This window comes from Hyperoodon ampullatus (assembly GCF_949752795.1).
Source record: "Hyperoodon ampullatus genome assembly, chromosome: X".
NCBI classification, from domain to species: Eukaryota; Metazoa; Chordata; class Mammalia; order Artiodactyla; family Ziphiidae; genus Hyperoodon; species Hyperoodon ampullatus.
Genome location: NC_136913.1, coordinates 90,949,943 through 90,977,566, shown reverse-complemented (window position 1 = coordinate 90,977,566; position 27,624 = coordinate 90,949,943). Strand labels below are relative to the sequence as shown.

At 37.0% G+C, this 27,624-nt stretch overlaps 1 protein-coding gene across 1 annotated transcript in view; it reads right to left on the bottom strand.

Moving 5' to 3' along the window:
• IL1RAPL2 (interleukin 1 receptor accessory protein like 2) overlaps positions 1-27,624 on the bottom strand; it is a gene marked incomplete at both ends in the record, with an annotated part of 1,033,390 nt that overhangs the window by 1,173 nt on the left and 1,004,593 nt on the right. Inside the window, 3 exons of the mRNA XM_079726932.1 lie at positions 11,304-11,474; positions 16,838-16,981; positions 25,796-25,941. Coding sequence (XP_079583058.1) covers positions 11,304-11,474; positions 16,838-16,981; positions 25,796-25,941 — 461 coding nt within the window. The remainder of the gene's footprint in view (positions 1-11,303; positions 11,475-16,837; positions 16,982-25,795; positions 25,942-27,624) is intronic.

Below are 27,624 nucleotides of genomic sequence, written 5' to 3'. Positions count from 1 at the left end.
TATATATAATATATATATTATTTATATGTATATATAAATATATAAATACTTCAAAGATAATGTGATAGAGATGGTGGAAAATCTCTTCTACAATCCTAGCTTGTTTCTCAGAATACCTTCTGTTTTTTGCAACCTTACGTTCTCCATTTTGCCCTTCAAACCCGGAGATAGGGAAGTGGTGTGTGCGTGCCCATGAGTTTAATTTGAACCAGCTGCTCTTTGTTCAGAGGAGGAGTGAGGGGTGGAGCCGGAGGTGGGGGATGGTGTGGAATGAACAGTAAAGGGGGAGGAGTCTATCAACTGAGAAGTCTTTGCTCTACTTTGTGGAACAATTCTGAAAGTGAGGTGAATAAGTTATGTCCTTTTCCTAGTAGAAAAACACTCAACGAATTCTAGATTTGTTTATCCCATGGAATAATCCTTTTGCAACCGTGCTTCCCAAAGTCTTATCCGCCAAAAAGGGAAACACACACATGTGTTAACAAATGGAGACTTGAACACAGGTGCTGCAACAGAGAGCTGTCTTTACTAAGCAGAGCACAAGGCCTTGTCTAATGTACAGTGCCCTCTAGCAGAAGCAGTGCTTACAGAAGCATAGCAACATTTGTCACTGCAAATCTGCCCAAGGTTACAGACTGCTTTCAAGGAGTCACGTCCAGTACACAGTGAAGGGCCACCAAACAGCCCAGTACAAGCCATTTGAAAAGAGGAACTTATTTTACAGATGCATATTTTACAGATGATCTCTCTTTTCCAGGGTTTTATTTCTACCATTTGGCAGCAAGAACACTTTCACAAGTGAAAAAGAGCAAATTTTCTATACACCCTACAGATAAACAAAAACCTTTTTGAGAGATACACAGAGAATTGCCCATTTAACAATTTGTTGTTACTGCTGTTTTGGTTTTTACTTAATACATTTCAGGACTTTCTCATGCAGTAGTTACAGAGACTGTATCTGAGGGAATAAGGCAACTTCTAAGTGGGGAGGGAACCCATTAAAAATTGTATGCATTTTCTTTTAGAGATCATGTTTTCAAGGAAAAAAAATCAGCATTGAAATCTGCAAAAAATAAAAATGAAAACAAAAAACCAAACAAAAATACCACACAAGTAGCAATGGGGAAGTTATCACTCTGTAATTGTCATTTAGAGAACTGGTGAAACAGAATGGAAGGAAAGGTAGAAAGTTTCAATAGAGTGGAAAAATATTATCCCAATGTATCAACAGCTCTGACTCTTCATTTTCTTCCTTTCTTTCTGCTCCCAAAAAGAAAGAAGTTATGTGGGAAGCTTCATCATTAGAAGTTGGATCTGTAAGATACAGTAAAATAAACTATCATGCATCTTTCCCATTATTCTTTTCACCTTTCCTCCAAACAAAATGAAACAAAACCAAACCCCAAACTTATACATGGTATAAGTGCAAGAGTCCATGAAAACACAGTTTTACCAGGTTATGTATGAGTTAATTGTTATTTTTACAGAAGAATTCCTTACCAAATGATTTACCGAGGAATTATTCCAAGTAGCATTCTTCCCTCATTAATTGTAGCTTTACATTTAATTTTTTAAAAGTTGATCTGTACAAACCTTGGCAGGAACACATTTGTCACAGAAACTATACCTCTATGAACAACACTGTTTCTATGTGTTGGGATGTAGTTTATTTTTAAAATATACTTTTAAAAACAAAAGGTATAGCTATACATATCTCTATCCACTTCAAGAAAATTACAACTCAAGTGTTCAGTCATAAGAGAAACTATACACATACACACTAATGAATTTGACTGGGATGTCATAGGCTTTGGCTTTATTATCCTTTTTCTCGATTGGGGAAGGGAACAGGGTACAACATTTTCCCGCATTAATATTGTTCTCCCACTTCACCAGTCTGTTACACTTTGCCATTTGACAGCTAAGCAGAATGCAAAATTTAGGGATTGGGGGGCTTCTTAGAGATTCATTAAACAGAATTTTCACTTGCCCCCAGAAGGAATGCCTGTCAGGACGGATCCCACTACACTCAGCTGCACAGGGTGTGGGTGTTGAAGGGAACCTTGGAGAGAGGGAGTGGTCCCTGTCTCCTGCATACTACACTGGCTGTGCTTATCCTGGCAAAGCCTAGTGGAGAGTTGAGGCAACCATCCAGATAATTCCGGCTGAAAACCTGCTCTGGAAGAAAAAAAGGTCTGAATTATCCTGGTTTGCCCTATATATACATTAATCATATGCACTGGAGTCAGTCAGTCAGTACATCTAAATTTTCCCTGGGTAGACACAGCCCAAGTGTCCCAAAGAAAACATGAGCCATTTTCTTGGGCCCTGAATTTCGTGTTCCATTTCACTTGGTGAAAAACCAAGTGGAAGTTTTCAGATGTGAAGCCCACATTTCACTTCTTGGGATGGTGATCAGTGGCTGGGCAGCAACCTCAATGTTTGAAAGCAGCTGGGGAGGTGCCGCTAAGAGCTGCCTGGCTCTCAGGAAAAGAAGGAGAGACTGTGCCCTAGCTTCCATATTCTGGCTTGTTCTCTCTGTTTTTCTGTTTGTTTTTTTTTTTCTTATTCTCACCCCCTTTCCTCCTCTTTCTTTCTCCATTTATTTTTTTTTCTTTTCCTGTGCTGTCTCTCTTGTCCTTTCACCTCCCTCTTTGCTTTCTATTTCACTTTTTTCTCCCTTCCCCTGTTTTACTCTCCCTTCCTCTTTTGCCTATCTCCCTTTGCCCCCTTTCTCCCTCCCTTCCTAAATCTTTTCTTCCTGTCTCTTTATCTTTGGGAAAAAACAAGGACCTAGACATCATGAAAAGTATAAATAAATTAGCAAGGGACCCAACAGGTAGAGTTAATATTTTTTACTTGCTAATCTTTAGCCAGGCAGTCGCTGGCTCCTACACAGCAAGTGCCCAAAATAATTTTCCCCTTACCCTGGGGTTGCATGTCTGTATCCAATGACTGTGAATTGGAGCCTGATCCATTAGGACCATGTCCTGTTTTTGTATGGCCTGTGAGCCAAGAATGATTTTTTAGAACATTTTTAAAGGGTTGTAAAAGAAAGAAAGAATACGATGCAACAGAGACCATATATAACCTACAAAGCCTAAAATATTTATTCTCTGGACCTTTACAGAGAAAGGTTGCCACCCCTGAATTAGAGACCAATCAGGATGTTTAGGTTTGGAAAAGTTCCAAATAAACTAAGCAGAAACAGGCATCAAGTTAAGGTATTGCTGGTCCATAGCTAGTGTAGTCCATGACAGGCAGTGGTGTTTGTCATGGTAGGGCTGTGGTTTTGTGGGAGACATGTTAGAAAACTTCAGAAACCGTTTTAAAAGGTTTCTTACCACGAAGAGATAATAAAGAAATGTTTTTCAAAAAAAAATCCCTAAATCCACAGCACATAAGAATACTCGCTAAATCTTGCCCTGACTTGTTCAGGCAAATTTAGCAACTGAGTAGCAGGAATCCCTTAAAAGACTCTTTTTCTCTACATAAAAATATAAAGTATCCCTTAAATGAAAGGTCATTATTTCTTTGCAGCCTTTGGTTTGAAGTAACTTACAATGACAGAAAAAACTAAAGAGGGTTTTGTCTGACAGCATTCTGCTTCTCTAAACAAGGCTATGAAACCACACTAGATTATCAGCCATGAAACAAAGCTATTACACTTAACCTATTTGTGATCTTCACAATTTTGTAAAAAAAAAAACAAAAAAAAATGGACAATTGTATAAACCAAAATTCCAGTGTATTTAGAAAAATAGAATTCAGTCTACAAAAGTGACTTGAAAACAGGACACATTAACAAAGCAAAATGTAAACTGAAGGAAGAAATAAAAGGACAAAATAGAAGCAGAAAGAATATAATGGCAGCCCCAAGAAATTGCTTCTAATGGGGTGTATATTCTTTCCCAAAAGAACTCAGTACTCTTAAATGTCAGGCTTTGAATCTACTGCAGATGTAGGTAGAAGGACAAGGGGAAAACACTCTCATTCATGAATTTCTATGTGGTCTTGCTACTGCCTACTAACCATCTGATTTATCAAACTAATCAATTAGCTACTTATAAATTATCTTTGTGTTGACACTTCCACTTATGTCAGGATCATTATTAGGGGCAGATAGAATATTAAAAATTAAAAGACAAATACTTAGTCTGTAAACAAAAGCATAATTTATTACTTTGCCAGGTTCAAATAATAGAATCTTGGTAGACTTATATTCACAGCTATGTACAACCAACATCAGTTAAACAGACAAATCATTAGGGTGAGATAAGATGCATCAAAACTGATAATACCCCACCAATTTTAGTGAATATTAGTTAATTGATAGCTATCAATGGTGATATTTATTAAACCTATGGGTTAATATATCAATACTTAAAATCAAGACAATTTCTGACAGTGATTGAGCAACTCCTATGACTGGTGAGGAAAACCCAGCAAAAATAATACAGGTTTCACATGTATCAAAAAAAGTGTATTATACAGCACTAAATATTTGGCAAAAAATTATTAGACCTCTGGTATAAATAGAGGCACACAGTGAGGTACTTTATAATGTAGTCTTACTGAAAATACTACCTGCATTTAAAATAATGATATTTAATACTAACTTATTGAAAGAGATACAGGTTGACAACGTCACTCTTTGTCTTGGCCAACGTTGCTAAAGCTTTTGGGTCTTGCTTCTGTCTCTGGCAGATGTAAGAATCTGTGTTGTCTGCCACAGAGATTGAGGGTACAAAATTTTTTATTTAGCCACATGTGTGTGAGGGGAGTAGGGGGCTTTCTAAACAGTGTGTGATATTACTTGCCCTACAAAAACCTTCCCTGGCCCCTCCTCCAAGTCCTTGGCTTGATAATTCATAGTTCACTGGGCTAAATTTTTTTGCAGGATTTTTGTTTTCTATTGACTAGTGTAAGTGTTCTAACTGATTCTGATTAAAAAGTTGATCAACAGTTAACATGGATTTGTTGTGTCCTTGTGAGTGCAGGGAACCACAATCTATTTACAGTTTTGACTTTGGAGGCTGTATTTCTGGTAATGAATCCTTTACTTTTGCTATAGCATTTCACCAGTGGATGGACAGAGAAGCAGGACGGTGGGCAGAATTTACTCTGGAATGTTGTCCACATCTCTAAATTCTTTCTCTTCCCTCTTTACCTCTTTACTGAGAATAGAGGTAAGTAACAGAACACATTCAGAGAATACGAAAAGAAAGAAAATGTGGAGAGTAGCAAACAAAGAGAGTCTGCAAAATGTCCTTCCCCTCCTCTTTTCCCCCTTACACTCATGTCCTAAAAATTTGTAGATATAACTAATTCTAATCAGTGCAATCTTGATAAATATGGAACAAGACAACTTGCTCCTTATATAGTCTTTTCTGTGGTTCCTTTGGTACTTAAGACAATTTTATCCTGGTCTTCTACTCTTTTTTTAAGGTGTCTGTTCTTTGTGCTATCCAAAAAGTAGATTTCCTGATTGAAATTCTACATAATGGATTCTTCCTTTACCTCAAACTTTGATGAGAAACCTCAGTCCATTGACTGCAGTATTTTGCTGGGCATACTGGATACAGTTCCCTCTCTCTTGACTCTAACATGAAGGGTATGGTGGGCATATCTAATTTTATTCCATGTGAGTAAATTGTACACAATGTGTTAAATTTCCATGACTGTGCATGTCACCCCTGCCTCACACTTTTTAGGTCACAGACGTCAGATTGCCTGGAAAAGGAATTTATTACTCCCCAAGGACAATTTCCTTGAATGGTATCCAATATGTCCAGCTATTAGAGGAACTATTGGCAATGAGTAGCTACAGATCCATGTACAAAAATGTTTTTTGCATGCCTCACTTCAGAAGTGACTAGGGATCATGTGACACCAGATGTATTCTCTAGCCATTTGTCATTTCAGTGTCAGCACAATCACATGGCCATTAAAGAACTGAAGATTAGATCAGTGAGGAAGGTCTAGCAAATGCAAGAATGTAATCAGACATTATAATTTTTCCCTTAAATTACTGAAAGAGTCCTAGGATTCTTAAGTGAGAGAAACTCATAGAAATTTGAGCATGAAAACAAATGGAAAGACAATTTGATATTTGAGGCCAAATTCATAAATATAATTTCAGTAGACATGGCTGATCAGCCATATGCACGATAATACTTTTCACTCACTAGTGTCTTTCTCTGGTGCAATAATGCAGGAAGAACTCACACAGAGATCCCCATAGTCTTCCTATGATTAAAAGAGGAAACTGAGCTAAAAGACTTTGAAAGATTTTTTTCTCTTTAATGTGCACTCAATCATCTATAGATTTTTCTAAAACTTCAGCCAGAATTAGCTCAATTTATAATTGTTAATCAGTATTGCACATGCACTTTTAAGCACCTTGCTTGCTTTCTCTTAAGGGCAAACAAAAGCTGTAGGATTGGGTTGTTTCTACTTTTAGTCTTGGAGTACTATTCTCTCCATCTGACCAGTTGATTAACTTTTATATTTTTATGCTTTTAAATCTCTACAGAAACACTGAGATAAGATGGGCTCAAAAGCCTAAATGGTACTCATCCAAAAATGTCCCCAATCTCAGGATCTCAACTGCACAGCTGGGTTCTGTTGGTCACATGTCAGCTTCAGAGCACATCTGTTCATTCCTAAAGGATCCACTAGGCCCTATGAACACAATGTGCTCTGTGTAGAGTACTTTACACCACAAAACCCAGCAGCTGCATGGGTGAGAAAATCTCTACTTCTCAAGTTTGTGTCTCTAGGCAGTTTGAGTAGGGTGTTTTCTCTCTGGCTTTCTTTTGGTTGCCTGTCACTCCTGACATTCAGATGCCTGTTGGCAACAAAGTTGCATTTGCTATTCTACTACAGATGTTTCTAGCCTGGGAAGAGACAGACCAAACTTTTACTGGAAAGTAGAAATTCTTGCCACATTCAGGCACCAAACCTGAGAAAACATAAGGAAGATCCTGGCCACAGGCTCAAGAATGGAAAGGTAGGTCACTGCCAGGAAAAAAATGTCCAGATCTGAAGACTTTTAGTTTTAGCATTTAAGAAAAATGTTTGTGTCAAATCTTCCCACCTGTGCTGTTCCATGATGGTCAAAGTACACTTCTCTAGTAGGGCATGCGAGAAGGGTACAGTTACCTATACCTCACCTTGGAAAGTGACATCTTTATATCGAAGCTTTCTGTGAACTCATGGTCATGAGTGCATTGGTGTCAGGGGGAGGGAGAAGGGTGGGGGAGACCCATTCATGTACTTCTGAAACTGTATACATTAGAAATATTTGTGTGTTGATGAGGTTGAGTTGGAATACCACGAGAGTTGTACAAAAGAAACTAAAGATACATCAAAAGTGAAGGCATTAAACATGAATGGGTTTATGTCATAGACCTCATTAGTTTGATTCATAGAAAATTATTGTTGTAGGTCAAGAATGATATTATGAAGTCTGCTTTTACAATTCTCAAAGGCCTCATTGCTAGTTTTTAGAGGAAGGAGCAGTCTTGGGTCAACATGTTTTAAATGAGATGTGAGGGACAAACATAGCTTATAATATTGTAACTACTTCCCCCCGCCCCCGCAGGAATGTGTCTATATTTATATAGCATAACCTGTTAAATCTGTACCGATGGCTGCAACTACAGACCACAGAAGCTTCTTTAATAACACACATACACCAAGTCCAAAATGTTCTACTCTGTCATTCATGTGTAAATCAAGTATATTATTCATATACTTCATCGACTTCCTGAATGCGTGCTAAAAATGCCAAGGAAAAACTCGTTAATCGTGACATGGTGACTGCTCAGCCAGCTCTGAAATGTTGATGGAAAAGAAAAATGGTCAAAGGGCCTTTTTAAGAACCTCTGCAGGTTACACTCGCAAATCGGAATTCAGAGAACATGAATTTCCTCGTTCAGGAAGGAAGGATTAAAATCAAACACCCTCCAGTGGTTGCATCTAAAAACTGCATAGTTGTCCCAAATGGCTTAGTTGTAAAAGGAGTCTTCCTGTGTACCACTGAGTACCCAGGATCCAAGTTCCTGCTCAGTCTAATTGTTGTACAATCTCAAAAAACCTAAAATGATCTTCTATGGACTATAAAAATCTCTCTTCACCCTAACATCATCATCTTGGGTATTCTTATGTTGAGTTCTTTAAATGCCAGTGTATACGAGGTGACAACCTTCTATTATCTCTTATGTAGCGTGTTATAGTCCTCAACTAAAATCTTGTAGTTTTGTGCCAGGAAATATGGCTTGTGTAAGCCTCATACCCCATGGTCAAGTAGGACATTCAGACCTGTCTGTGATACACCAAAACAACTAATCGATTTCAATCAATCTAGCCAGTCAACTAGCTGACTCAATGAGGTGTAAAATAGTCTACCACCTCTTTGGCTAAATTGACACAGCAGGTTGATTCAATTGGCCTGTCATCATCAAAACAGACTATCTGAGAGGACTAAGAGAACACAGTTTGGGGGTGCATCTCTCTCGCTCTCATGCTCTCTGGGTCTCTCATCCATGCACAATAACTGCTTCTTTATATAATAAGCAAGTGTCATCTACTGAGTCTCAGGTAAAGTGGCTCGCCTGTGTTCCATGTTGTCCCTATTTCCTTTTCTCATGTGCACAATGTTGAAGCATTGTTTTCCAGGTCAGAAGAAAGATAATCAAATTTGATGTGTTCAGACATGAAGGGTGACATTTTTAAGTCACTTAGTGGTGTTGATAAAGACTGTCTATTGTGGTGCCAACAATTTTGTAATGCAATAAGGCAGAAATTGAATCCATATTGAATCCTACTGAAGGTGACTTGACATAGAGTATAAATTCCACTTTGGTAATGATATTACTTTAATACAATTTAGTACACTATCACTCTAAAAATCAATGTTGCAGAATTTTGATAGTTAACAAGATGCTCTTGGCAAAAATGCAAAAAATACATAGGAATCTAAGGAATTAAACCAAAAAGTAGTAAAGGGATATTTTTGATATTTCATTAATGATTGATCAACCTCTTGTAGATATTCTTTCTAATATCTGAAAAAAATAAAAGTAGTATACACATTAGGACTGAAACTATTCCTATTAATTACATTTTTTTTCTTTCAGCAGAAAGCTCCTTTTTTAGATTTCACATTCACTTTGTTAAAAAAATGCCTTTCAGATACTGTCATGCAAAAATTAACATTTTTACTTATTTCATCCTTATTATTTCCTCTTGTCTTAAACCGACACTATTAAAACAAAATCAACAGGCATCTATGAAGCATCTACTGAGTTCAGGTATTTTGGTAGATAATAACAGGGGTATGCAGATGAATGAGAGACAGTCCTTGCTCTCATGGAGCTTATAGTTTTGCTGAGAAGACAAATAGCTGGAACACTACGTTAAAAAAGAAAATATACAAAATATCACAGGAGTAAGGAGTACAAAATTTATAGTCAAACAAGTGATTATACACTACATACTCTAAGGCTAGAGAAATTATTATGGACTTTTCACAGAGGCAGTGTTATGGAGAGTATAAATAGGATTTGTAAAGGTGTAGAAGACTAACATGAACAAAAGTGTTGCACCAGACTCTAGCAGTGTTTAGCTAAGGGTTAATGGATTTTATCCTATAAGAAATGGTGAAGAATTTAAGGTTGTTGAATAGGGGAGAGACATGATCAAGGAAGTATACGTATTAGTGGGACTAGATGCGTAAGAAGAAAAATAGGGAAGGCAGAGAGTAATCAACATTCAGGAATGAGGTGATTAGGGCCTATACTAGAATGGTGAAAGTGGTAGTGGAAAAGATGCAATGGACACTGGATTTGGGAGAGAGATACAAAAGAATAAAAAATGACTCTGAGGTATTTGCATGTTCCTTGGGGCTCGATCAATGTAGAAGTGGTATTTAAAGCATGAAAATAAAGGAAATTACATAAAGAAAAGAGAAGAGGACCATGGGAAGAAATTTGGGGAAATATTACATTTGTAGAAAGTAATGTACCAGAAAATATTGTCTGGTTTCTTTCTATGCATGTGCAAGTGTGCATACTCATGTGCAAACCCAAACATATACAGAAGCATGCACGCTGAAAAAAGAGATGAACAACAAAAACTCAGTTGTTTCAATTTGTTTCCTGTCAGTTTAGTGACCATGGTGGACTTCTGATAATCTGAATAAAGGTTATTGAGGAATAAATAGCGTGATCTAGAGGAGTGAGAACCAGAATCAAACAGATATAGGTTCTTATTCCATCTCTACCATTTGCCAGCTGACTGGTCTTGGAGTTCTTTTAGGCCTTATTTCCTCATCTGTAAGATGAAGATAACAGTACCTGCTCTTTCTCCACATAGGGTTATTGTAAAGATGAAATGAAATAATGTATGTGAAAATATTCTATATAATGTGAAGTACTAAATATATAAGCTTTTAAATTTTGTTAGCCCATGTGTATAAATTACCATATTCTGATTTGTGGTCACAGCTTAATCTCCCCCTCTCAAGGATATTAATATAGACATGCAAGTGAATTCCAGCACTTTTATGTTCCCTCAATGGCATTTCAAGCTCTTCGAGGGCAGGGACCATATCTTTTCTGTATTTACCTCACACTTTACTGTGTACAGTACTCCGAACAGAAACAGGAAAGAAGTATATATTTTTACTTGAACCTGAATTTATTCTGTAAGCTCAAATATAGCTTTCAATATGTAGCATAATTTAAAAGTAGCACTCAAGCCTACATAGTCTAGAACTTCTTAAAAAGAATTTAAATACACAGTAAAGGTGCCATACGCCATGACCTCACTTTCATTTTTAAGTGGATTTTCTGCTGCAAATCTGGAAATGAGTATTAAAGCATAAATTCAGAGTTATTAGTGAAAATGATTGTAGGTATAAGTAGAAGCACAATGGCAGAAGACCAGATTTGGAACTGAAATGCATTGAACATCTGAAATGCAAAATATCTGAAATGCAAAAAATATCTGACTTATACACATTTTTTTAACCATCATCATTTTCTCAGAACACTAGGCAATATAATAAAGCATACCATTAAAGCACAATTTAAAAACCATACCTAAAATATAAATGAGAGTGCCTTTTAAAAAATTTTGGATGCTAGAAAGTCAGAACACAGGTATTGGGGAAAAATTTGAATTTAATAAAATGTCCTGTAAGAAAAACTATCTAAATACTTGGCTCTGACATTTGAAGTCTCCACATAACTTAAGTGAAGCCAAACTTTTAAAATACAAAAATTGAAAGTACTTACTTCCACTTGGAATTAGGTCCCTTTCTGGGATGAAGAGTTTATATCCATAGTGTTTTTCTAGCACATCTGGCAGTATTTCAAGAGCAAACTGCTCTTCTTCAGGGTTGTCACATTCCAAAGTATCTTGGTCCACTTTTGTGTAAGAGAGATAGGCATCATATTCCTTGTTGTCTTAGAAACAAAGAAAAACAAAAGGGTTGTATGTATCATTAGGTTCTCTTTATGTACTAAATGTCTATAATCATTAACAGGCTGGAATAAGCACTATAATTAGTGACTGTCATTAATAACTGGAAAAAATAAGACACATGCAATGCTATAAGAAGTCTAGTACATTTCAACATAACTTAGTTATAGTCATAGGATATGAACTGAAACTGTTATGCAGTGGGCAACATATAGTCAGGACAGAATAAAAGAGAACTATTATTTGTGACTTTTGGTGTGAATGATCAGCTCAGTGTGTTTGAATGCAGGACTAAATAGACTCATGGATTTGAACTCTTTCTGTGCCAGTTGGCTTGGCTCTGTTACTTGGTCACAGACTATACCTTGTTTGCACAAATATGTGTAAGAGATCCAAGAGGGGCTGGGCCCTAGAGTGTGGAAGATTGAAATAATCCAGCCTCACTCCTGGAGACACTACTTGTAGCACATGCCATACTTCCAGTTGGTTAGTGTTGTCATCCTCATATACAAAATGCAGTTCATTACCAAATATTAGAGACAGCAGCTGGGTTTTATACAAGTGCATTGCCTGTTATTCTTGTTCAATCCATGGCCAACTAATTTGACACAAGCTACCAAAAGAAGCCTTTGTTTCAGAATATACATCCTTCCAATATTGCCAAATTAGGTTTCCCCTTCACACATTTAGTCAGAGGGATAACTGTGCTTTGAGAATGCATTTTTTATTCCTTTGCTATATTGGCTCAGAGCCAGTCTCCCCAAAGAGAAAATTGTCTGTCTGTCTGTCTCTCTCTCTCTCTCTCTCTCTCTCTCTCTCTATATATATATATATATATATATATACAGTTTTTTCTCAAAGTATTAGTCCCCGCTGGTTTTAGAAGGAACACATTGGAAAAGTTATAGTGGTTTTCAAAATTCCCTTATTTATAGAAAAAAATTTAAAAGTTAATGTAGTGAACCTAGACTCATATGGAACTATTAGTATTTATTAAACTTAGTTACTTGCAAATAATAATTTTAAAAGACCAGCAAACATTTCAGGATTTGTTTCTAAAACACAGAAATATTTTCCATTAAAACAAACTTGATTAGAATATAGCTAAAACTTGACCAAAAGTTAATTTACAGTATGAAGCAGTCACTCACTTCCCTATACCACTAAAATTTGGTTCTACCTGCTGAAAGAGGAATATGTGATAGGCATATAAAGAGATATAAATACCCTATGGTAGGAGTACTCAGGACCCCATGACTATCTAGTGATAACTGAGGCAGGATTATATTGTTCTAAGTCTAGTAAGATTCCAGGCTTCACTACCCCCACATGAACAGAACTCTGCTTATTTATGTTAAGATGGTGCCTGAAGCCAGGAGGCTTCTCTTTAGCCTGTCTTCTAGCTGGAAAAGACTGCTGTGAACCTTGGTTGGGTACTTGATTGCCTAGAATCAGATGCACATGAAGGACTGCCCTGATCGTTGAGATCACTTGGCTTACAAATGGGGCACATTCCGCTGTTATGCATAAAATGCCACTTGGAAGTGAGAATGTTCATAAGCAATGCTAATGTAAGAACCTCCTGGTAATCTTAGCACCTCTGACCCTGTTCCAATCAAGCTCAGGATGCACCTGCAGGCCCTTGACTTTCTCCAGCTATAATTACTCACCTGGGACTGAGAGCTGCCGATGATACACAGCTGGAAGAATAAAATAGGCCAAAGGACAAACAGATCCATTTCTATGAGCAGAATGTATTTCATTGCTATTGATGGATGGTGTTGCTGCCTCAAGCTCCAAAATGTTAGACTAGACCCTAGTTTCCTCTGACTTTGATAACTCTATCTTACAAACATCCTGAAATGCAACAACTTTTTAATTCATTCAACAGTGATTTGTTGAGCATCTACTATGAGCTAGCCATCTGCAATGACTACCTGACTCTTTCACCCATCTGGCCAGAACTTCTAGACTCTTGCCACATTGCTTGTCCTGACTATGACTATTTGCCCTCCAACCATGTCTAATCTCACATATTCCTGGTCCTATCCTTACTTGCTTCACCTATACTCTAATATAGGTGATTCTACAAAGACTTTTTTCCAGAAAAATATTGCTATATTTGCATATCCCAAGTCAAGTTATGAGAAAGAAAATGGATGTCTTTGTTTGACATGTGTTAACACCCAACACATCTGGATAACAAATTGTACATAACATTCTAGAAATACATCATTCTTTGGAAAATGGTTGCTTCTGGTTTCAGTCATATCCCTTTAAGGTGAACTAAAGGTGAAGAGCTTATGGTAGCTGGCCAGAGCAGGAAGAGAGCTCTCAAGCCACCATGTCAGACGTCCCAGAAGGTCTAGGATGCCAGCTAGTGAGCAAGCAGTGATGCAGATGCCACAGTTTTAAAAATGCACTTCAGCTCTATGTAGACAGCCAAGAAAACCTCATGAATAGCCACAGCTGTTGCTCACAAAAAGGAGCAAGATGAATAGAGCAATATCAACAATATGATGCAAATAAAGGTTAACAGCAAGTCCTGAAAATTGTTTTAAAACTGAATGGCAATTCAGCAACACCACTTTGCTAGGTGAGGCTAATGAGCATTCCTCTGTGTTAAATCATGCTGACTAAGCTCAACTGATGAACCAGAAAACAGCACAATGGAGACAGAACATTATAAGGAAGAGGGCTTGCACAGTGGTCACTATAGGTATGCTGTTCCCAATGAAGAGAGAAGTTATGACAAAGGGAACCAAACTCTGTGGAAGAATTTTCCTGTTGTCACACTGTCCTTCCCATTTTAAAATCTACTTAATCCTGTTCACCATTAGGAAGCCATTCCTGTTTACAATGTAGTTCTTCTGGGGCTCTGCTAAACACAGTGCTAAATCCTTAGCTTCTAAAGTGCAAAGACTGTGTAACTTTGTGGATTATTGTGTCTCCAATGCCTACTATACTACCAGTGTGTGTGTGTGTGTGTGTGTGTGTGTGTGTAGGGTTAATCCAGGTGAAAAATATATATAACTATATATATCATTCATAGTGCTTGGCACACAGTAGACACTTAATAAGTATTTAATGGCTGCATAATTCAAAGATCAAATAAAGGAAACAATCATTGATGAAATGAAATGAATTATATCAAAAATGTTTAAGAAGTCAGTTTGATAGATTTTATTTTATAAAAAAAAATGGCATTTTTATAAGAACTTTCAGGAAATGCTACTATAGATATGAATCCAAGAGAAAACATGAACAAAAAGTACATGGGTAAATCTATGGTGTGTCTATGAGATGTCAAAATATTTAAATAAAGAAATGAAAGTTCAGTAGGCTATCTAGCTGACATTTGGCATCATGAAACTGGATATTTCTAGAAGGGCTTTAATATTCATTTATTCATCCTCACTACATATCTGCTGACATTTTAGTATTCTATTCAGCTAGTACAGAGGTTGTGTGTTTAAAGTCCAAGGTTCCATGTAGGCATATAAACTATTTTAATTTTCCTTCCTGCTGAAAATCCTTGAAGTTCCCCCCCAATTAAATTTTTCCCTAAAATAATTGGTTTGGAACCAATACACACAATTCTCTAACCAAAATGCTCTAGATTACTTGTCATCTTTGGCCACATGGGCCACATTGGAGATATAGATGCAAAATGTCCTATGATATTAGCATGAATTTAATCTTACAAATATGTACTACAACTGATCAGTTAGTCTGGATTATTGGATATGGGTGATGAAAGTAATTATTTCAGATTAACTTCATAAACTATATCACCTCTTGCAGAACGTATTAACAAATTGCTTGTAATCATGACCTAAAGCAAATGAATCAGAGCAGACTCCCTTTCATGTACTTTCATATAGACAATGCATCTTTAACATTCCCAGTTAGATACTTTAGCCATTTGCTGGCGCTTGGGAACCAGTGAAATTTTCCTCAATAGCATATTTCATCTCATTATTTTATGTGTGCAGGTTAAGAAGTCAGATCTTTCAATATTAATTATTGTATACAGAAACTGAAGGTAATTGACTACATTTTCATACATATTGTTGGAGCATGTAATTATCATCAGAACAGGCCCGAATTTCTCATATTGAAGATATATCTAAATAAGGGTCTTTGGTACTTTTGAATAGGCTGCTATAATCATTAGGTAAATACACTGCTTTGATAATGAGCATGCATATGTATTCACCAAACAGCATTTCTCGAATTTACTGTGAAAACATAAAAGCCAATTAAAACAAACTTATATCATTGTTCATATAATAGTAACAATAAGACCAAAATCAAAGATTATTCAAAAATTTTGATGTTACATTCACCACTCTGCCTTTCTCCTATCACTATCAAAATAAAACAAAATCATAAACTGCTCTCCTTTGAGGATCTCAAAACAAACAAAAGCTCTAACTTTCATTATTCCAATAGAATGAAAACTAAAATTTAAATCTGGATTTTTAAAGTAATGATTTACAATTGAACTTCCTTTTTATCTTGGCTTACCTAAGGCATTCCATACACATGTTTCCAAGGCTTATAGTAGTTTGTGGGTGAGGACTGTATGCATAAGGAGTGATATGTCATGATTTCTTATTGGTATTGATTGGAAATATGGTAATTTGTTCTCTTGAAAAATTAAATCATTTTTGAATGTTCAAAGAAACAAGGCTCAATACAACATTTTGTTGATATTTCATATATAAGATTTTCAAGGGCCATAAATGGCAAACAGAAGAAAATTATAAGCCACATTCTGAATTTTTTTCTGTTGAGGTCACCTTTGAGAATTGTGCTACATTCATCCAAAATATATCAGTCCAGATGTACTATGAGCTTTAAAATGAGTATCTCCATAGCTTTTAATATGTTTTTTGAATAATTTGTTTTTTTCAATGCCAGGAAGAGCTAAATATGATCTGTGCCTAAATTTGAATTTTCTGGAAGAAAAAAATGAAATTGATTCTTAATTTGTTTCTTAATAAGGGAAAGGGCTTTGACAGCAACTGTTTGATCTCCTGACCAACTAATATCTCCTTGTTAAACTATTTTTTTTGGAAATAAATTTCAAGAAATAAAACTATTTTAAAGAACACCCATATATTCTTTATCCAGGTTCATCTATTAATATTTTCTCCCCTTTGCTGTCTTTCTTGATAGATTAATACCATTTTTTTCTGAACTACTTGAGGGTAAGTTGCATTAGTCATAGCCTTATAACTCTAATTTTTTCATCATGTATCTCTTAAGAATAGGGATATTCTCTTACATAATCACAAATTCATGCCTCTTAATTGAATTTGAACAATAGGAGACAGCTTACCATCTGCAGTTTCATCACCTCCAAAATGCTGTCGGTAGAAGAGCATCAATTCAACATTGTAGCATTTGTAGATGACCACGAGCAGTACGAGGAGGAGAAAGATTGCTCCCAGGCCTCCTGCAAGTTCAATTTTGTAGATTAAATCTGGAACAAATAAAATAAACAGGAAAAGGTAATTAAATCAGCAACACTGAGGAACTTCCCATATTTCTAGTCTCTAAGATGTACAACCCATTCTGTTTTTCTTTACAGAAGATTCTTGCTTAATGCAGTAAGTAGATGCGTTCTTGATACATTTGTGTAAATCAATTTCTTGTTAAATTAACTCTCTTCTAAATATTTGAAAAGTTTTACTGTTGAAAGTGATATCTATCTGAAAAAGAATAGTCTCTCCCACTTTGTTTTGAACACATCTAGACCTCACATGTATACTTTTGCTTTAAGTGTACTTCAGGAAACTATTAGAGCTGCCTTTTACTGGGTTCAGGTCCAATATTTTGTTGTTTCTGTTAAATTATCTTTTGGCTTAGCAAGATTACAATCTAATACTTCTTAGGCCACAGGCCCTATTCTTCTACAGGAGAACAGCATCATAAAATTATTCTCAGAATCAAATAAAATCCAATGAGCCTACAGGATTTAACTGTTTCATTTAACCACAGTAGAATATAGTCCAATAGAAGGTAGGCAGGGGAAATTAGCTTATCCATTTCCCCTACTTATCTGAATAAATAACTATAATTTGTATGTGATATAATATGCCCAATCATGCTCCACAGTTGGGCAGAGGTTTCTGAAATGGTCACTTCCTGCCTAATTCTGGCCTTGCATCCTTATTCAGGTGCCTGGGTTAGGAATCCTTGGTTAAGAAAAGAGGGCCATAATGATAAAAAAAAAAAAAAAAAAAAAAAAGAGAATGAGAAATCTAGGCTAATCACTTGGCCTATTCAGCCAACACCAGGCTACCTGATAGCAGCCTTAGGCTCTTCCAGTGGGGCGCCCCTAGAACTCTGAGAGTCGGAACAATTAAATCAACACATAATGGAAGGAGACATAGTATATCCTAGGCCCAGGAAATAGTGACTTACCTGTAGCTTAATTAGCGATATTAACAAAATCTAGGGTGTATCATCAAAAGAGGGGATAGCATCATGGAATTTAGAGAAAGGGGAAGTCAGAGAAGAATTTAGAATATGAATTCAGCAATGTCCAGAGGAGAAATGCTGAATCTGGAAGACACTAGACCAGAGATATTTTCCACTGTATGACAGGGAAATTCATTGGTCTCAACATAATACAGATAAAACTATCTTAAAAATTAGCTAAGCTCCCCTTAATCTAATTCCATAATTAACAAGTGACTCTTTTATTATTAATTCAGCTTACCATGTAACTACAAACTGAAAAAGGGAGTGGCATTTTAGTTTGTACATCAGTTGCTTATAAGTTTGCTTGGCATCAATCAGCCTCCCTGGATGGATCAATTCTGGGGTACTGCCAAAATCAAATTGATGACCATGACAGACTGCCATTCTTGAAGATCTCTTGACAATAAAATCATGAGCCTCTCCCTGGGATTGTCCCTTGTCTCTATATAGGCTTATTGCTCAAGATAAATTAGGCTCAATATAACAATAAGATTAAGAAAAAAGATGAACATATATAATATATACTCAAGTAATGTATATTATAGATAAAATTTTCTACCAGTCTACTATCTATTCTCTAAGTAATCCTTTAGGGCAAGAATTGTTGGTCCAAATTCATCACTGAAGAATCTAAGACTCAGTAGTTTAATTCACTTACCCAAGGTCATACACCTAAGAAGTGGCCAAGATGGGACTTGAGCCCAGATATTCTAACTTCATATTTAAGGTTCTTTTTATTACACCACAGTTTTGTAAGCTCCTGTGGAAAGTGACAATGAAATTCCTTCTCCCTCTTCCTCCATAGAACTGTTGGTAATGCTTCTCAAGAACATGTGACCTGTGGTGAATTTTGGATTCTTCTGCCCTTTCAATTCCAAGGAAAGAAGCTAAACTACAATTGCCAGTCAGAATGATAGGACAGAGCAGATCTCAGACAGTTTATTGGAAGGTATTGAAGAATTCTGTAGCTATATCAAGAAGGAACGAGGGGCTCCTTGAAGTCCAGCATATGAGAAGTTTTAGGTTTTGTAGGGAGATAGAGAGTTTGGTATTTTAAAGGAGATGGAGTAATAGAGAAGATGGTAGTGGCCAGAGACAGCATGAACAATGAGGAGAGTCACTGAGTAGAAATGTAAGAAATATAAATGTATTCTTTTTCAGTAAGGAGAGAGGGAGAAGGATAGAAAAAAGAAGGGAGTGAAGCTGTTGTGAGAGACAAAATATATTAATAAGGAGCATTATGAGGGGCCACATAATGAGTAAGGATAGGAAATTGGAATCTATCTCTGTCATGCCTGTTGCAAGAGGTGGTCATTTGGAAAATTAAGCCACAAAATTTCAGGTAAAAATAATCCTACCTCATATTAGCTCTGCCTCCTGCACTCCCTATAGAAAATGACTCCCCAGGAACCACTGCCTGCCTCTATGTGGGTGGTAAGGCAGGCTTGCTTATGAGACCTCTGTGGGGCTGCAGTATCACCTTTGCTTGCTTTCTTACTGTTTTATCAATTATGCATTTTTATTCAAAAAAAAAAAGAATATCAAGTGTCTATCTTTTTAACATCTTTATTGGAGTATAATTGCTTTACATTGGTGTGTTAGTTTCCGCTTTATAACAAAGTGAATCAGCCATACATATACATATATCCCCATATCCTCTCCCTCTTGCGTCTCCCTCCTACCCTCCCTATCCCTCCCCTCTAGGTGGTCACAAAGCACCGACCTGATCTCCCTGTGCTATGCGACTCCTTCCCACTAGCTGTCTGTTTTACGTTTGGTAGTGTATATAAGTCCATGCCACTCTCTCACTTCGTCCCAGCTTACCCTTCCCCCTCCTCGTGTCCTCAAGTCCATTCTCTACGTCTGTGTCTTTATTCCTGTCCTGCCCCTAGGTTCTTCAGAACAATTTTTTTTAATTCCATATATATGTATTAGCATACGGTATTTGTTTTTCTAGCCAGTGTTAAATTGACAGGGCAATATGATTTTTTTTGTTTACTCTGAAAACTGAATTCTCTTTGATCTTAGATCATTGATTGACTTGATTCAACATGTTTTTCCTGTTGTAAAATGTTCATTTAATGTTATAATTTTGTTAACTCTCTGTCTTTGTTTCTCTCCCTCTGTCTCACTCTCTGGTCAGAACAGCTTTCAACTGTTTTCAAAGTCACTGAATGGGATTTTTTTCCAGCAATTTCTATGTTATTTACAGAGTACAGTTGCTATTAGGTAGATGGAAAACTTCAGCAGCAGGAACAATTTGTGCTCCCAAGTAGCAGACACCTTTTTCAGCAGTAAATTTATGGAAGAAAACTGTGGTGTGAAAAGTACCTTTGTGGTTTTGGGGTCCATTTTACAAAAATATCTTTGAAAGATATTACCTAATGATGGCTGTTTACATTGAAAACTGTGGACCGAGTCCCTGAGACTCAACCAGTATTCTTTGATTCAGCCCAGGCAGTTACATTAAAAGGGAAACATGTATCCTATAATCAGAGGGCAGAATTGCCATCACCCAGTTGACACCTAGCTTTTCTTTTGTCTTCTGTTTTCAACTGCCATTTTCCATCTCAGCAGGATCTACACTTCTAGGGACATTTCCTGACTGAGAAGGTGAAAGTCATTTTATTTGGACTGTGTCGTGTATACGCTTCACAAGGATAGAGATAGCCAGAACAGCAAATATTTATGGGATTGTAACTTTTTCCAGGCACCCCAAGTACAAGTGTAGTTCTTTTTAACCTTCTTAGTTTGAACCCAGCTAGTTCTTCACTTTGAACATGAAGATCAGGCAGTATAGAATGGGACAAATAATAGCTGAAGTCAAGGGACTGGAGAGCAGGAAGACTGGAACTGTTCTGAGCTTGCTCATAAGTTGGGAAGCAGGTTAGGAGATCCCACCTGAGGGTCTTCTATACAGGTTGGGGGTTCAGGGTGGGGCAGTAGCACTAAGAATGAAGAGAAAGAGAGGGCCATTGATATGTCTCTGTTTGTGGGAAAGGGAGTATGTACAGAGAAGGCATAATTATCAGAATTTTCCTAGCATTAAGTTCAGAGTCTTGGTTCACCAAAAAACAAAGAATGAATTTCTTACTAAAATGTTAGTTGTACCTGTTGGCAATTAGTTCATTGGAGAGTGAGGGCGTAGCAGGTTAGTAAATGAAGGTAGAAGATGCATAGGTAAGAGACATCTTGCTTTGAGAATGCCTGACCCTATTAATTGCATATATTAGACATGAGTTTTCATTTTACAAAAGGCCTTTTCACTTTGTGAAAGGATTCATGAAATGCTTCTTCTCTGTAATGATCACTTATGGCATTTTTGATATTTGACTTATAGATCATCAGGAAGTTATTGTTCCATAAAACGAGCCATACTCGTATTCCAGGTGGAAATCCTGTGGCTACTGATGCCAGGCTATGTTGTGATAAAGCCTGAAAGGTTCAACTCCAAAAGAAATAACTGAAATTTTGCAATACAAGCCAGAGTTCAGTCTGATTTAATATGTTGGATCAGGACCATAGGGCTTCTTGTTCTTTTCTGGACCTCTACCATATTGTCAATAGCGCCTAAAGAAAATGGAGTAAGGGAAGATGAACTGCATCCTTTTGCAAAGCACAGTGAAAAAATTTAAATGCTACCTAAAACAGAGAGTACAAACTGGTATACAGTGGGCCAGAAAAAAGGTTTTTGTTGGTCTATATGTTTCCCAAAAAGTAGACACTAATATTTTAAAATAAAAATATTGCATGTCCAGGCTTTCAACTTCACTTGAAAACCTTGAAGCTCTCATATCCTTAGGCTCACATTTCAGCAAGCATGGCAATAATCTAGAAAAGAATACTGACTGCCCTTTAAAGCAAGGCATGTTTCCTCTTGCCTGTGTTTAATATCCAGCCTTCTTTTTCTTTTAATTTCAATATCTACCTGGCTATTGAGGTCTTTGAGTTTTTATCCCCCAATCTGGAAATTGAATGTTTTGAAAAGAGAAATGCATTCAGATAATGCAGAATAGACACTAGTCAAGGCCAGATCTCAGGGAAATCCTCTCTTTACCAATCCCTGTTACCCATCCTCTGTCCTATTGCACCTGTCCTCTAGGAGGACCATTTTCACCCAACAAATGTTTTTGAGCACTTACTATATTCTACGTGCTAGGGATACAGCAGTAAATAAGGCAGTAAAAAGTCCCTGTTCTTATGAAGTTTACATCCTAGTGTGTGTGGGGGGGGGCGGGGAGACAAGAAGAAAACAAGTATGTAATATGATATCAGATAGTAGTAAATACAATAAACAGAAATAGAGCCAAGTGAGAGGGAAAAGAAGGTGATGGATAGTCCATCGATGGATGAATGGATTCAGAAAATATGGCATATATACACAGTGGAATATTATTCAGCCTTAAAAGAGGAGATTCTGTCATTTGCTACAACATGGATGAACCTGTAGGGCATATGCTAAGTGAAATAAGCCAGAGAGAGAAAGATAAATATTATAGTGCATGGTATCACTTATATGTGGAATCTTAAAAAAAAAAGCTGAAGTCACAGAAACAGGAGAAAAGTGGTTGTCAGGGGATGGATGGTGGGAGAGGAAATAGGGAGAGGTTAGTAAAGGGGTACAAACTTTCAGGCAGATGAATCTGGTCTGAGGATCTAATGTATAACATGGTGACAGTAGTGGATAACACTGTACTGTATAACTGAAATTTGCTGGGAAGGTACAACTTAAATGTTCTTACACACACAGAAATAAAATGTAGATGTGTGAGGTGACTGATGTGTTAATTAACTCAATGGGGGGAGTCATTTCACAATGTGCACATGTATCAAATCATCACGTTGTACACTTAATATATCTATATATCTTACAATTTTATTTGTCAGTTTTACCTCAATAAAGCTAAAAAAAATTTTTAAAGAAAGTGATTGGGTAGTACTATTTTATAAAAAGTGGCCAGGGAAAGGCCTATTGAGTAGGTAATATTTAAGCAGAGACATGTATGAAAAGAGGGAATGAGTCATGGGAACAGCTGGGGGAAACAGCAGTGTTCCAGGCAAAGGAAATAGCAAGTGAAAAGATCATGAGCCAGGACTGTGCTCGGTGAGCGTGAGAAATAGAAAGGAGGCTAGTGTGTGCAAGGTTTGAGGCAGATTGTGGTAGAAAATGAGATCAGAAATGTCTTGAAGGCCATGGCAAAGATTTTGGGTTTCATTCTAAGTGTAACAGCGAGGGTTCTGTAATTGGATGGTTCTAATTAGGGAAATAATATGATCTGACCTAGATATTAAAAGGATCACTCCAGATGCTGTGATGAGAATAGACTGTGAGGGGAGAAGGGGGAAGCAGGGAGACCGTTCATGGGGCTATTGCAGTGAACCAGGCAATTGATGCTGGTGGCTTAGACTCAGATGATAACAGTGAAGATGTGGAAAGTGCTCAGAGTACATATGTTTTAAAAGTAGAACCATGGTATTTGCTGGTAGTCTAGATATAGAGTATGAGCAGAGAAAAGAAGAAGTCAATGATGACTCCAAGGATTTTGGGCCTGAGCAACTGGAAGGATGGTGATGGAGATGAAGAAGGCAACTGGAGGATCAAGTTTATAGGGAGGAGAAATCAGGAATCCTGTGTGGGACAAGTGAAGCTTGATATGCCTGCTAGATATGTCTACTAGTGGAGTTTTTGAATAGTTGCTGAATAGGCAGTTAGGAATACAACTCTGGAGTTTAGGCGAGAAGTCCAAGCTAGAGATATAAATTTGGGAGATGTCAGCATATAAATCGTAAGCAAAACTGAGGTGGAGATGGAATTGAAATCATCTAGGGAGTGAGTGAGAAAAGGGGACCTGGACCCTGGGGAACTCTAATATTTAACGATTAGGAAGATGAGAATTAATATTCACAGTTATTCATGATTTAGACACATTTCCTTGCAGAAGCCATGGGAGGCAGTAATTTTGCAGCGTACCTTGGTTTCTAGTGTCAGATTATTAGAAATTTGAAGGGCTGCTAGTGGTTGCTTTACTTATTAAAGGGAAATGGATTTATTTTAAAACTCAAGGCTATTTCTGTCTCTACTGACTGACTATATGGTAAGACCCCCATTATTTTTCCTCAGAGCAGGCTTTTAACTGTAACACTATATACATTTTGTGCAATTTTTTGTTTCATGCTTGAGCTTTGTCTTTCTTTGCACCCTCACTGCCCTGAGGACTATAAGCCCCCCACAGACTTGGGGATGTCTATTCCCTAGTACCTAACACGATGCTTGCTATACATGATCCTCAATAATAAAAGAGAACATTATTCATTTATTAACCAGAATGAGTTCTAAGTGCCTATTAGTGGCCGGACACAGCCGAAGTTGCTGAGGATACAGAGGTGCAGCAGAGCCTGGCTTGGAGGATCTCTAAGCCTAAAATAAGACTGAGATGGACAGGAACAAAGCGATCCTTGCAACAAGGTATCTGGACGTAATCAATGTCTGCCCTTCAAGTAGGTGGACAAGGGTTTGCTTAGTGGATACAAGTTATCCAAATTCCATTTAATAACAAATCTTGTTTGAGCATGGTATATTTCACACCATATCATTATTATTTGAACCTCAAAGTGACTCTACAAGGTAGGTATTTTTACCCCTATTTTATAAATGAGGAAACTAAAGATTAGGATGTCTAATCAGACAAGTTAGTCCTACTGAAGTAGGTAGCCAAGGCAGTGGCTGAACCGGGATCCCCTGAAGCAGGGTCTCCTAGTGTCAATTTCTATATTAGACTCCTCTATACTTAAATACTCCATTATTTTAAGATGAAATCAAGTCCAACAGAGTAAGAAATGGTGCTAGAGAGATAAAAGCATTATTCTCAGAATAATGACATTTCCCTGCTTTTCCTAGAGCTGCTGGTCAAGGTTATGTATTAGGGCTGGTTGGAAAATAGAAATTCCATCTTGGCTACAAGGTACAACTAGTGACCTTGCTGATTGAATCTGTTCTAGCTCTATAGCCTAGACAAAAAGAACACTGATTGAGAACATTTGTTCTGTTACATTTACAAAACCTTTGCCAGATGCACACATACAGAAAGTATTTAGCCTTTTGCAGTAATCAGGAGTTGTTTCAGGGTAAGAGCCAATCTCAGAAGTTGCTCCAGCAGCTGGGATTGTTGTTCCTATGTCTGCTTTTATCTCTTTTATTTGTAAATTTATAGTTTCTTTTCTTTGCTCATTATATACAATTTCCACCCCATATGGAATCAACTCTAGAGAGGTATCTACATAAATGCCAAAGTATTTAAAAATATATGCACCTGCTGAAGGCCTTCAACACCAGGTCATATCATGAAATATTGTTCATGATCTTTATTATAATAATTGTAAAAATTATATGATACTATCCATTATTTTTATTTATATTTTAGTCAGGGAATAAAGAAGTGATTTTGTTTCTCATCCAATAGTAAAACACCTAGTATTTAATTTAAGCAATCTAGCATGCAGTGAAATATAGAGAAAATGTTGAATATCAATGCCTATCAAATTTTATGTAACACCTATAACCAAGGTATATTTCATCTCACTGGATTTAACAAATAACAACATTTCATTTCATTTATCCACTTCCTAATGGTATGGAAGATCATAGGAATTTTATGCTAATATCCACAGCAAGAGAGAGATATTTCCTTAAAAAGACAAAATGTTTAATAGACATTTATACTAAATGATAAAATCAGGCCAGGAAACATACCTAACTTCAATAGTTACTTGGTAGGTAAACAAAGTATAGTAACAGTTATTAAAAAAATACCCTTTTTACGCAGCAGAACACTTGCATGTTTTCGTCCATTTCGGTTTTCCACATGGCAGGTATAATTTGCCAGGTCAGCCTCCACCACTGAATCAAAGATGAGTGCCAACTCAACTTCTTTTTCTCCAAGATGCTCTTTGAGGAGCCTGAAATAAAGGAAAGTATTCTTGGCTGAATTGGTTTGATTTGGGGAGAGCCCAGCCATGCAAGGACTAAAGATGGTTACATAGCTTACTAAGGTCTCCAGTGTGCTGGAGAGTCCTGACGGGTTGTATGTGCAGAAACTTAAAAAAGAAAACACAAAAAGTGACTCAACACAAAGATCAGATGGAAAAGGAAAAAAGTGAGGAATTCACTCAGCAAAAAGAAATATTATCATGCCACTAGGCTTTGATAAATGAAGCCAATATGATTTGTGTGGCAAACAGGAGGAGACATTGGACTCCATATTCTAAGCTGAGCTTATGAAAACAAATTGGATTTTTGCAACACGGCTTGAAGGGAAAAATGTCTGTAGAAATGTAGAGTTTATGTCAGAGGCTAGAGTTTTAACAACAGGGGGCAAGATAGTAAAGAAATGGGCCTTGAAAATGACTGCCTTATGAGAAGTAAACTAAGGGTGTTTAGTGGCCTTTTATCCCCAAATATCGGGGAGAAGCCTGTTCTCTACTTTCTCCTGCCTTCTGTCCAATGCAGGTATAAACCTCTAATCCTCCAATGACCTACCATGGCCCTGCTTTCTCCCGACATTGCTCGCCATTTTTCTTTCTCCTTCCCTCCACACCCTCCCATGTCCCCAGGAGGAACTGCCCTATGTGACATTTTCTCATAGTGCTGCCTTTTGCTTTCTCAAGTGAAGTTGCAAAGGTTCTTGAATGGCCAGTAACAGTTGTTCTTCACAGAGGAGCTGAGTTGCCAGGAACCTTTCCTGAGGAGTGTGCCTGTTGTTTCTCTGGAGAGTTATATCCTTGCCAATGGGTGAGGTGAAAGTAGGTACACTGCCTACTTTTACTTTCTATCTCCTGGTTTTGACCAAAGAAAAAGCAAATTGTGAGTCTAAATAGTGGAAAGCCTGCTGTTAAGTTCTGGGGTGAGGTTGTTAAATACATGAATTTGCAAGATGGAACATTTGGGGCATTTAAAGTAATTCTCATCTCCTTTTTGACACCTGGTTATGAAGGCAGAGAAGAACATTCAGATTTACTGGCATTTAGCATAAAGTTGGAAAAGACAACTGTACTCAGAGAAAACTGGGTTATAAATATGGGCCTCCCACTTACAAGCTCAAGCTGTATTCTTACAAAGTAATTAACTCAATGGCACCTTAATATAACTCATCTTTAAGTTGGGAAAAATACCTACCATACTTAACTTTTTTGTGGGGGTAAAATGGGTAAAATTATTTCAAGATTAAATGGCATATGCAAATGCAAATGAATGTTATTAAACACCAACATTTCATTGTCCGAATGTGAACTGTTTATAAATTTTGCCTCCTCAAAACATATTTGTATTTATACTTATTGATATTTCAATTTGGTTTGGATTAATCTCTTCTGGCTCCCCTTTAAGAGAAGGAAAGACTTAAAGTTGGGTTGGTGGGAAGGGAGTTCTTAGAATCTGAGACTCTCCCATACTGGAATCCTGTACCCAGATTATATCCCAAATAGAGATGCTTTTAAAATTAACCCTATTTCTGTTACCTTCCAATAATATACATATCAGAGAGTTGACAATACTGGCATTTGTAACTTGAGTAAGTCTCTTTAGTATAAGAATTTTCTTAACCATATTTCACTGGTAGTCTATTCATTTCTTTCTTCCTGGCT